Source organism: Oncorhynchus mykiss, chromosome 30, assembly GCF_013265735.2.
Source record: "Oncorhynchus mykiss isolate Arlee chromosome 30, USDA_OmykA_1.1, whole genome shotgun sequence".
In the NCBI taxonomy this organism is placed as follows: domain Eukaryota; kingdom Metazoa; phylum Chordata; class Actinopteri; order Salmoniformes; family Salmonidae; genus Oncorhynchus; species Oncorhynchus mykiss.
In genome coordinates, this window is record NC_050570.1 from 37,216,601 (window position 1) to 37,228,667 (window position 12,067).

The 12,067-nt window shown below is 42.0% G+C and overlaps 1 protein-coding gene across 2 annotated transcripts in view; it reads right to left on the minus strand.

The window, feature by feature from the left end:
* Window positions 1–12,067, minus strand: part of LOC110521790 (collagen alpha-1(XXIV) chain) — a 183,833-nt gene that overhangs the window by 43,505 nt on the left and 128,261 nt on the right. For both annotated transcript variants that reach the window (XM_036968553.1, XM_036968554.1), the window contains exons 31-39: window positions 11,712–11,756; window positions 7,670–7,723; window positions 6,702–6,755; window positions 6,525–6,578; window positions 3,886–3,939; window positions 3,148–3,201; window positions 2,922–3,029; window positions 2,654–2,707; window positions 975–1,082 (exon numbers count right to left, since the gene is read on the minus strand). In XM_036968553.1, the coding sequence (XP_036824448.1) occupies window positions 975–1,082; window positions 2,654–2,707; window positions 2,922–3,029; window positions 3,148–3,201; window positions 3,886–3,939; window positions 6,525–6,578; window positions 6,702–6,755; window positions 7,670–7,723; window positions 11,712–11,756 (585 nt within the window). The remainder of the gene's footprint in view (window positions 1–974; window positions 1,083–2,653; window positions 2,708–2,921; window positions 3,030–3,147; window positions 3,202–3,885; window positions 3,940–6,524; window positions 6,579–6,701; window positions 6,756–7,669; window positions 7,724–11,711; window positions 11,757–12,067) is intronic.

A 12,067-nucleotide genomic window follows, 5' to 3' on the forward strand; every position in this document is an offset into this window, starting at 1 on the left:
AAACACAAAGTTGAATCAGCTGTCCGGGTGGCTGGTTTCAGACGTTCCCTGCAGGTGAAGAAGCCGGATGTGGAGGTCTTGGGTTGGTGTGGTTACATGTGGTCTGCGGTTGTGAGGCTGGTTGAACGTACTGCCAAATTCTCTAAAACAACATTGGAGGCAGCATATGGTAGTGAAATTAACATTCAATTCTCTGGCAACAGCTCTGCTAGACATTCCTGCAGTCAGAATGGTAATTGGACTCTCCTTCAAAACTTGAGACATCTGTGGCATTGTGTTGTGTGAAAAAACTGCACATTTTAGAGTGGCCTTTTATTGTCCCCAGCACAAGGTGCATCTGTGTAATAATCATGCTATTTAATAATCTTCTTGATATGCCACATCTGTCAGGTGGATGGATTATCTTGGCAAAAGGTAAATGCTCACTAACAGGGATGTAAACACAACATTTTAGATAAATAAGCTTCTTGTGCATGTGGAACATTTCAGGGATATTTTATTTCAGCTCATTGGACCAACACTTTACATGTTGCGTTTATATTTTTGTTCAATATATGTAATAAGTCAATTGTGAGTGTTCGTGAGTGTCAATAACCAATAACCATTTCTACTGGGTGGTAGGATGCTGAGTGTGTTACCTCATCTCAATCAACGAGGACACTAAAACAGTCCCATTTCAAGTGTTTATTGTTGAGACTATAGCTTCATGGATGCTGTCCTCCTGGCCAGATCATTTTTTTATTACAAAGCCTTGATCCTTCAGTGACTATCAGTATGAGCTTACTTTTGGATCGCTCGCTCTTTAATGTACATAAAACTGGAAGACCTAGAAAAAACAAAATACCTTACAGATTTACGCCCTTCAGTACCAACGAGGGACACTTTGTTACACAGATTTAAATGGAATTGTCAGGCTCCCAGACAGGAAGTTAGGTCACAGACTATACTGGAATAAAATTAAAGTGGGTACTGACTGCAGGGCCTCTGGTTCCTCTGGCGCCTTTCAGTCCTGTGCCCCCTTTCTGGCCCATGTCCCCGATGTCCCCTGTCTCACCGATATGACCTGGTTTGCCTGCCTCTCCCTGAACACAAAACAACAACAAAAGGGTGTGTGTGTGTGTGTAGCTTGGACACTGATGTATCACTGATGATGAGGATCCAAGTGATGTGCAGAGCCTTCAAAAAGTATTCACACCCCTTGACTTTTTCCACATTTTGTTGTGGTACAGCCTGAAATTAAAATAGATTCAATTTAGATTTTGTGTCACTGATCTACACACAATACCCCATAATGACAAAGTGGAATTATGTTTTTTGAAAAGTTTACAAATGAATTAAACATGAAAAGCTGAAATGTCTTGAGTCAATTACTATTCAACCCCTTTGTTATGGCAAGCCTGAATAGGTTCAGGAGTAAAAATGTGCTTAACAAGTCACATAATGAGTTGCATGGACTCACTCCGTGCACAATAATATTGTTTACCATGACATTTTGAAAGACTAAATTATCTCTGTAGCTGACAAATACAATAATCTGTAAGGTCCCTTAGTCGAGCAGTGAGTTTCAAACACAAATTCAACCACAAAGACCTCGGAGGTTTTCCAATGCCTCAAAAAGAAGGGCACCTATTGGTAGATGGGTAAAAATGAAAAAAAAGTAGACATTAAATATCTCTTTTAGATTGGTGAAGTTATTAATTGCACTTTAGATGGTATATCAATACATCCAGTCAGTCACTACAAAGATACAGGCGTCTTTCCTAACTCGGTTGCTGGCCAATGGTGACTATAAAATAGTTACAGAGTTTCATGGCTGTGATAGGAGAAAACTGAGGATGGATCAACAACATTGTATTTCCTCCACAATACTATCCTAATTGACAGAGTGAAAAGGAATACAAATATTCCAAAACATGGATCCTGTTTGCAACGAGGCACTAAAGAAATGCTGAAAAATATATGGCAAAGTAATTCACTTTTTGTCCTGAATACAAAGTGTTATGTTTGGGGTAAATCCAATACCACACATCACTGAGTACTACTCTCCATATTTTCAAGCATAGTGATGGCTGCATCATTTTATGGTTCTGCTTGTAATTGTCAAGGACTGGGGAGTTTATCAGGATAAATGAATTCACCTTTCAGCAGGACAATACCTAAAACACAAGGTCAAAACTGTTCCTGAGTGGCCTAATTCAAGTTTTGGCTTAAATCTACTTGAAAATATATGGCAAGACCTGAAATGTTTGTTTTAGCAAGGATCAACAACAAATTTGACAGTGCTTGAAGAATTTAGAAAATAATAAAATGGGCAAATGTTGCATAGTCCAGGTGTGGAAAGCTCTTAGAGACCCAGAAAGACAGTAATCACTGCCAAAGGTGCTTCTACAAAGTATTGACTCAGGGGTGTGAATACTTATGTAAATGAGCTATTTCTGTATTTCATTTTCAATACATTTGGAAACATTTCTAAAAACATGTTTCCACTTTGCCATTATGGGGTATTGTGCATAGACGGTTGAAAACAAATTACCAATTTAATCCATTTTGAATTCAGGCTGTAACACAACAAAATGTGGAATAAGTCAAGGAGTACGAATACTTTCTGAAGGCACTGTATCAACACATGCTAGTAAAACATCTGAATGGTTACCTTCTTGCCATGCCTGCCACGGTTCCCCAGGGGACCCTGTTTCCCCTCCGGTCCCTGGTAGAGAGTCAAACTCATTAGAAACAATCTATGGACTTGTCTAGACTACTGACCTTTGTCACACCTCCTTTGTTGCAGTGTGCCCACACCACCTTGAATGCCCCAGGGACTACAAGGCTTTGTTAAAGTGAAGACTGCCCCCTACTGGGACCCATAGGCATCATCGCGTTTGGCTCTATTGTTGTAATTATTGTTTGTCAGAAAAACTTACAGGGAAACCACTTTTTCCAGCCAGTCCGGTAGCCCCAGGAAGCCCAGGGTCTCCCTCTATCCCCCTGTCCCCTGCCTCGCCCATTGGCCCACGGTCACCTGGCTCTCCCTGAGGCAAAGATAGGGACAGCAAAAGATAGCATTCAGCAAAATATTATGCTGTTGAGGTCAAATGTGTAATAGAGAACACAAACACCCTCATTTGGCTGAACATTCAGTATGTTTACCTTTGGACCATCTTTTCCCAGGGGCCCGTCCTCACCAGCAGGACCTGGAAGACTCTATAAACAAAGAATCACACATTACCAAAACCATAGCAACACATATTGTTACAAGTAATAGCATGCTAAATGTTCCTATGGAATGAATTTATTGGGCAGTACGTATAGACGACTCATATGTATGTACACTCAGACCCACAGGGCATGGAACATGTGTAACATGTGTGTTCTTGTAGATTGGAAAGAGCCTGACTGTGATGACGATTATATTTTCCTTCCAGTATATGTAAGCCATTGGGGTTAGCGGAAAAATGCTTGCTGTTTTCTCTATTGCGTACTCCAATAATCCAAAATGTCTGGAGAATTGAGTTATTAGTGTCAATAAGAATGTACAATAAAAACAGTGTGATTATTTGAATAATCATAAACAGGATCTCTGAGTTTAAGCTTGGACACAAAGGACCCTCTCTTTCTCTACAGGGATTTTCTAAGTCTCCGTGGGGCTTTCCTCTTGCCCAAAGAGAGAGAGAGAAACATCCCTAAAGGTTATTGATACAGTCCAAAAGACAAAGAACAAATCAGTCGCAATGCTGCCCTGGCCGTGTCTGGCCCGAGGATTACATGCCTCCATCAAATGAGGGCAGAGTAAATATACTGGCATATCGGATTCTCCCAAACACAAGCAGAGCAGGATTAGAATCATAGACTGTGATTAAAAAGTATTCTGAAGTACTCAGGACTCACTCTCATTCCCTGCTGTCCTTGTTCACCCTCTCCTCCAAACGGCCCCACATCGCCCTGCAGGGACACAACAGCAGAGGTGCTCAGGAGTATATACAAAAATAAGACTATAAGACAAGCTAAACTCTAAGTTATGCATTTGAGTCTTAAGGTGCTGGATCCCAAGAGTAAACCGACTTGAAAATAAAGTATTGCTGACATTTTTAAGTACTTTATTTACGAGTGTTGACTGCCTTTTTTCATACAAGTGCTCAGGAGGTCATCTACCTCTCAGAGGGACACTAACAGCCCCACAGGGGTGATCAGGAGTTCACAGAACAGAAGCCATAACCCTCCCTGAGGATTCTGGGTAGCCTACTAATAGGACCTGGGGCCGCTCACATCTTAACATTGACATATTGCCCTCTTTCCTAAGGCAACTTTAATCATGTTGAGGTAGATCAACCATACAAGTTTAATTGGGGAGTAGGCTAGGCGTTATGGCAAAATGTAGATTTCTGCCTAAATAGACATACCCAAAAGTAATTTTTCATGAAATGGCCATAACCATTAACTAGTAATGCTGCATAGTTTGAGAAAGGTCTGGAACTCACCTTTCTGTTAAAAATTGTTATACATTGCTGAGGTGTACTTACTTTGAGGACACAAGCTCAAGTACATAGTACAAATATCAGGAAAATGTTCAAATAGAACAAATGACTGAAAGGCTTTCTAAATGTAGTAACAATCAAATTATAAATGAATTACAATAAGATTTCACCTTTCTTATAACTGTAAAATAAATATGATTTGATTCAGTGATAGTACAATTTTGGGCCCATTTCATAGAACTGACGACATAGCACTTTCTGCCAAGCCTCCTCTGAGCAACACAGAGACACCACTTGAATGTTCACAGACTCGTGACAACTTCAGCTGTACACACAACGTGATTTCATGCCTCTGTGACCCAGAGAACGTGTTTCAATTCTACAAATGTATTGAGTATTTTTTCATATTGAGAGCTCTAAATCCGTCCGAGAATATCACAGTGAGATGAAATCATGATGGTAGTAATGTACAGTTCGCAATTGATTAATTATTAACAACTCTTTTGACTGTCTCGAGAGTCACGATTAGTTTTTCCTAGTGACTCGTTCATTTTAGTCACTTGTTTGACCTAATGGATAATTGATCACACGGTGCAAGAATGAATGCAATTAATTGATTATTGAATGTTATGGACACAGCTTTGAAGAACCAAAACATACACAGCCTTCCTCTGCTCATGACAACTCGAGAAAACAAATCGCTTGAGGGTATCACGCCTGCTCCCGCTCTGCCCCACTGGCGCTCAAGAGCGCCGGACTCCCCAGCATTACGCACTCCCCAGCATTACGCACTCCTGCCACCATCATTACGCACACCTGTCTTCCCCCGCATCAGCGATTATTGGACTCAATCACCTCTGTCATTACCTCCATTATATCTGTCTGTTCCCCCGCTCTGTTCCCTGCCTCAACATTGATTGTCATATGTCCTTGTTTACCCGTGTGCTGACGCTGTTCCTGTCTTGTTCCATGTCTGTTCCGATTAAATGTTTGACTCCCCGTACCAGCTTCTCTACTCCACTGTCAGTCCTGGCAGAGGGTGCTGCTGCAGCGCGCAAACAACACGGTGCTAAATAATCTCCCTGACCTGGCGGCAGACAAGCAATTGCCTTCCGCCAAGAGTCGTTCATAATCTAGTCCGGTTGTGGCTGCAAATAGACCTCTTTTCAAAGGTATCAATAAATGATTGTATGTGTATGCCTGGCAATCATAATCTAGACCGGTTGTGGCTGCAAATAGACCGCTTTTCAAAGGTATCAATAAATGATTGTATTTGTATGCCTAGCAATCATAATCTAGTCTGGTTGTGGCTACAAATAGACCTTGTTTCAAAGGTATCAATAAATGATTGTATTTGTATGCCTAGCAATCATGAATGTACATTGTTTGAAGCAGACTTTTATAAGTCTCAGTCACAAATGACCGCTCCAATAAGCCCCTTATGGTGAACAAGATGGCAGTATTGTGATTGTTTCAAGTTTTAAGTTCATCGTTCGCTGGTAGGGGGTCCTGCGTACTCTGGGCACTACTGACTCAAATGAACAAAAGATTTGTTCTTTTGACTGAGTGAGTTGAAAAGATCAGATTCAGTAAAAAGAGCCGAACTTCCGGTCATGACAAGATTGCTGAAATTGCTAGACTGTCCCCTTTAATATGCAGTCTCCTAGGCTGGGCTCCGTCGCTCAGAGGGAGAGTAAATTGATTATTTGTCTGGTTAAGCCAAAAAATGTGACACCACTCCTTAATCAAATATGGTATGTGAAACCTGACACTTCAGTCAGCTCCGCTGACAGAGTGGTAGCGGAAGGCAGACAGATGGGGCTTTCTGGCACCAGAAGGCACTTGACCCTGCGACGTCCACAGAACGCTTTGTACACCAAAATGTCCATCAGAAAAGGTCAAGAATTGCTCAAACTACCCTAAATAAGACACGCAACATCTAAGAAGCTGTAGTCTGAGCTGTAGTAAGACTGATGGGCCTTGGATGTGACTGGCTGTCATTTCGTTTTGTGAGGTTTAAAACCACAATCAGTTGTTCTCCAGAACACTGACCTTTATCCCAGGTTCTCCAACTGGACCCGGTTCCCCCTCTCCGCCAGGAGCACCCTGCGCGGAAAGGAGAAGAGGAGTAAGACAAAAAGTGTGTGTGTGTGAGAAAGAGTCAGCGAGTGTATCCAGATGTATAGTGAAATTCACAGCGAACCAGTATTTAAATTAAACAATAGTTACCTCAGGTCCTTGCTCTCCATCAGGTCCTGCTTCCCCCGTGGGTCCTTTGGGCCCCTAGAGGAGAGAATCAGCCAATCAGTGGTCTCAGGGGTTACTGTGATATCATGTGATGTGGCGGATCATGGCTTGATTGAGTGCAAGGCAAAAACTGAACATAACATAAACCATGGCTATGGGGGTTATTGAAATAACTTAGTAAAATAAACTGAGCATCACGTAAACCATGGATATGGGGGTTATTGAAATAACTTAGTAAAATAAACTGAGCATCACGTAAACCATGGATATGGGGGTTATTGAAATAACTTAGTAAAATATTTGTTGTTTGACATTTTTGATGTTCTTGGGGGGTTCTCCACTATTTTCCATAAAATATGAGCATTTGGGGACTTATTCTTCAGAGGGCTAATATGGGGGTAAAGTGTGTGTATGTGTGTGTCGTGCATGCGTGCACGCATGTGTGTTTCCTTCCCTTTGTGTGTGTGTCTAATGTGTTTGTGAGCGCGTGCACAGTCAGTATCAAAGGCTGGAAAAAGTAGTCACACACACATCCCATCAGCCACATGAAAATCACCCAGCTCCTCCCTGATTGTTTTTTACAGAGCACTGGAACAACTTATTAACTGGGGGTTGAGTAATACCAGATCTGATTAAATGTTTAGACTGGGTGGGGAAAAAAACATTTTGAGCGACGGCCTGACATGTTTTACCCTGACAGAATATGCCTCAGGAGAAAGAGAGGCTTAATCGTTTTACCAATGAATGTCCACTTCACAATGATAGTCCGACATTTTTTTGCACAGAACAATCACAGTCACAGTATGTCACAGATTTTTCCCTCATCAGGTTGTAAGGGAGGTCAGCTAAATTCCTTTAGTGTGCAAGCAGCCAATGTGTTTAGGGTTTTAGGCAGGGTCACTGTAAAGCACTGTGACAACTGTTCGATTGATTGATTGACTGATACTCACTGGTTCACCATGGGCTCCCCTCTCTCCAGTGCTGCCAGGGATCCCAGCTTTCCCCTGAGAGAGACAGGTCAGAGGTCACCAACATATAGTCCCACTACAGGATGAACCAGATACAGAGCCTATCCATGGATCTGATCAGACTAGAGAAGCAAACATACAGACCAGTATGTCATGCAGAAAAAAAAGGAGAGGGGGGGGGTTATAATATCCCAGGAATGGAGACGTCCCCGTTGAGAAGTTGGGAAGGGACTTGACTCCTGAACCATAGCATCCTGAACACAAACACCGGGGAACAGTTTCTGTCACAACTGGGGAAAGAAGCTATTGACTGTGGCTTTCAGTGGCGTGTCGACGGTATACAGTCTTTCAAAAGGGTATCAAAAGGTATTACTATCTGATCTGAAATATGATGTCGCTGACTTCATCTGTGATCGGTGTGATATTCTACACACTTCGCTTGGCCATTGTGGTTACAAAGTTGCACGATGTTAGAGACAAAAACGACACAGAGCGCAGCCATCTCAGCGTCGGTGTCATATTCCTTTGTCCATGAAATAAATTCCACATCGTTCAGAACAACAGTTACAAATTCCACTTACACTTAGTATAGAAGTGCAACGTCAGGACGTTAAAGTTGGGGCTATGACATAACTCTCTCTGTAGTACTGTAACTCTTTCACATGAAGTTCCAGTAAGGGACCTCTACGTGCTCTACTATTTACAACCCCTGTCGTAACAGTAAGTGTAAAGCATTACTCAAAATCCCCTAATAACATAATAACCAAATTAAATATGTCTGTACAACAGCACAAAACAAAGAGATTTATTAAAAAAAGAAAAGAAAGGGGAATGGTCATTTTCAGAACTCTTACAAAGGCCCTGAGAGGGAGAGTGCTGAAAACATTGTAAATCATAAGAGTCTACATAAGACGGGAATATATATTTCATTAAAAGTGTAAATCAAAGCTTTGCTTGCACAAATGTTCCTAAAAATGTGTCAGAGAGGACTGAAAATAACATCCAGCCTGTTGATCTAAGCATGGTGGAGGTTAAGGAAGCCATTTGTCAATGTCACTATCGTAAAGTGCATGAAATCATCCTCTAATTCATAAATATTGTATTCAACCGCAGCTTAGTTTTAATGAAGATTGATAGAGAGATATATACTGTATGACAGAGCAGATGACTTCAGTACAGTACCACACTTGCAGTCTCACTGTCCCTCAAATATGTATTTTGCAACACTGAACACAAGATGGCACTGTGGCTCTAGAGGTCACTGGGGAGAATATAGAGCTCCTCTGCCCTGCCTGTCAGATCTATGTTTACTTTAGTCGTTTCCTGACGGCAGTAGACATACTGTTAGATACTGGAGAAAACATACTGTTAGATACTGACGGCAGTAGACATACTGTTAGATACTGACGGCAGTCGACATACTGTCAGATACTGACGGCAGTAGACATACTGTTAGATACTGACGGCAGTAGACATACTGTTAGATACTGACGGCAGTAGACATACTGTTAGATACTGACGGCAGTAGACATACTGTTAGATACTGACGGCAGTAGACATACTGTTAGATACTGGAGAAAACATACTGTTAGATACTGACGGCAGTAGACATACTGTTAGATACTGACGGCAGTAGACATACTGTTAGATACTGACGGCAGTAGACATACTGTTAGATACTGACGGCAGTAGACATACTGTTAGATACTGACGGCAGTAGACATACTGTTAGATACTGGAGAAAACATACTGTTAGATACTGACGGCAGTAGACATACTGTTAGATACTGACGGCAGTCGACATACTGTTAGATACTGACGGCAGTCGACATACTGTTAGATACTGACGGCAGTAGACATACTGTTAGATACTGACGGCAGTAGACATACTGTTAGATACTGGAGAAAACATACTGTTAGATACTGGAGAAAATATACTGTTAGATACTGACGGCAGTAGACATACTGTTAGATACTGACGGCAGTAGACATACTGTTAGATACTGACGGCAGTAGACATACTGTTAGATACTGGAGAAAACATACTGTTAGATACTGACGGCAGTAGACATACTGTTAGATACTGACGGCAGTAGACATACTGTTAGATACTGACGGCAGTAGACATACTGTTAGATACTGACGGCAGTAGACATACTGTTAGATACTGACGGCAGTAGACATACTGTTAGATACTGGAGAAAACATACTGTTAGATACTGGAGAAAACATACTGTTAGATACTGACGGCAGTAGACATACTGTTAGATACTGACGGCAGTAGACATACTGTTAGATACTGGAGAAAACATACTGTTAGATACTGACGGCAGTAGACATACTGTTAGATACTGACGGCAGTAGACATACTGTTAGATACCGGAGAAAACATACTGTTAGATACTGACGGCAGTAGACATACTGTTAGATACTGGAGAAAACATACTGTTAGATACTGACGGCAGTAAACATACTGTTAGATACTGGCGGCAGTAGACATACTGTTAGATACTGGAGAAAACATACTGTTGGATGGAAAATCTTTCCTTGTAGTTTTAAAGACTTTAATATTGAGGATTAGAGTTGTAAGAGCGTCAAACTCTGCTCAACGGAACCCGCACCCCAATCTAAAACCCCACTCTTCTGTACATCAATGTACATTAGAGATGGTTCATGGGGATAGGGACTTCGTGGGCTCACCATGTCATAACAGTGGGGATTTCCAGTTGCATTATTGTGTGTTTTACCGCTCAGGATAAATGACCTGTTTTAACACCCACGGTAACTACACCCATTCCCCCTGACACAAACAAACTGATCCGTGTCCATAGACCTCGCTTTATACAAATGATGGCATTTAGACACTGAGCAGGACAGGTCGCTGCTAGTGTGTGTGCGCAGCGGCGCATCAGTTAAAAACAATTACAAACATCGCTTGTCAAGTCGTACTCCAAGGCGTGACTTAAGAGAGCTGGAAAAGAGGTCATTTATCGAACTAAATGAACCGGCCAAGCATCTGTGAATGGATCCAAGATTCATTGAGCATGCAGCAGGTTCTATTCGGCATTATTATTTTATGCATTCTTTATTTAACCAGGCAAGTCAGTTAAGAACAAAATTCTTCTTTACAATGACGGCCTACAACGGCCAAACCCGGACGACGCTGGGCCAATTGTGTGCCGCCCTGTGGGACTCCCAAACACGGCCGGTTTGTGATACAGCTTGGATTCCAACCAGGGTGTCTGTAGTAACGCCTCTAGCACTGAGATGCAGTGCCTTAGACCGCTGCGCCACTCGGGAGCCCAACATTGAGAATCATCACCTCTGGCCACACAGAGATAAAGAAAGACACAGAGAGAAATGTGTGTGTGTACTGGGCTGACAGCAGCCAACACCAACATTTATGTGAAGCTCACTGTTAATACGAAGTCCTTTGGTATGAGTCTTTCTTTCTTTAATTAATTTCCCTTCAGTGGGGAACTGCTATATAGTTCAGCGATTATATTACAACTCTGCAATCCATCATTAACTAAGCACAAACGCAGATCTTTCCCCTCGTTGCAAAGACCATTTGTACATTAAAATATCTCAGTCTCCGTTTACCGCCACCAGGGACACATGAGAGTAGAAGCACACCGCAGCCAGGCAGGCCTCAAGGTCTGGGCACTATGGGACAGTCTGTCACATGTGCCTGCACGCACACACACGAAAGAGCCCACATGCACACACACACACGCGCGCGCACACCCTTCAATTTATCCCTCTGACTCTCGGTTGTTTTAATCAATCAAATGTGTCTTTCGCACACACCTTGTTGTTTCAGTGCACCTTTTTAATGAGCGCTTATATTACAGGTAGGAAGCTGTAGTGGACATTCTTTATAGGGCCAGGACTTTGATTATGTCTCATGTAGCTGTGGTGTTGTTGTACACAGTGATAGGTATCTTTACCTTCTAGAACCTTTCAATCAAACCCGTCAAAGGAAACGGAGATACTGCAGGTGAATGTAATGCAAGGTACTCACAGGTTTCCCTGGTAGACCTCTCTCCCCTGGACCGCCAGCTTTCCCCTGCAAGAGGAAAAGGTATGGAATAGATGGGTCAGGGACGACAATTGCATGATGAATGTACCAGTACCATCCCTAGTGGACTAAATGCACCTGTTGGTATTATGTAAGTCTTATGGATGTCTTCCATTGTTCCAGGATATCCACAACTTAGTGGAGGTACTATAGTTCACCTGTTAACATTACTGCTCCTAACTGAACTGTCCTCTGTTAAAGGAAAATGCCACTGAAGGTATTAAAGCTAGATTAGAGGAGATGCTTTATTGTCCAACTTTCAACAGAAATGTATCCTTTTGCGGTCATAATACTATGAC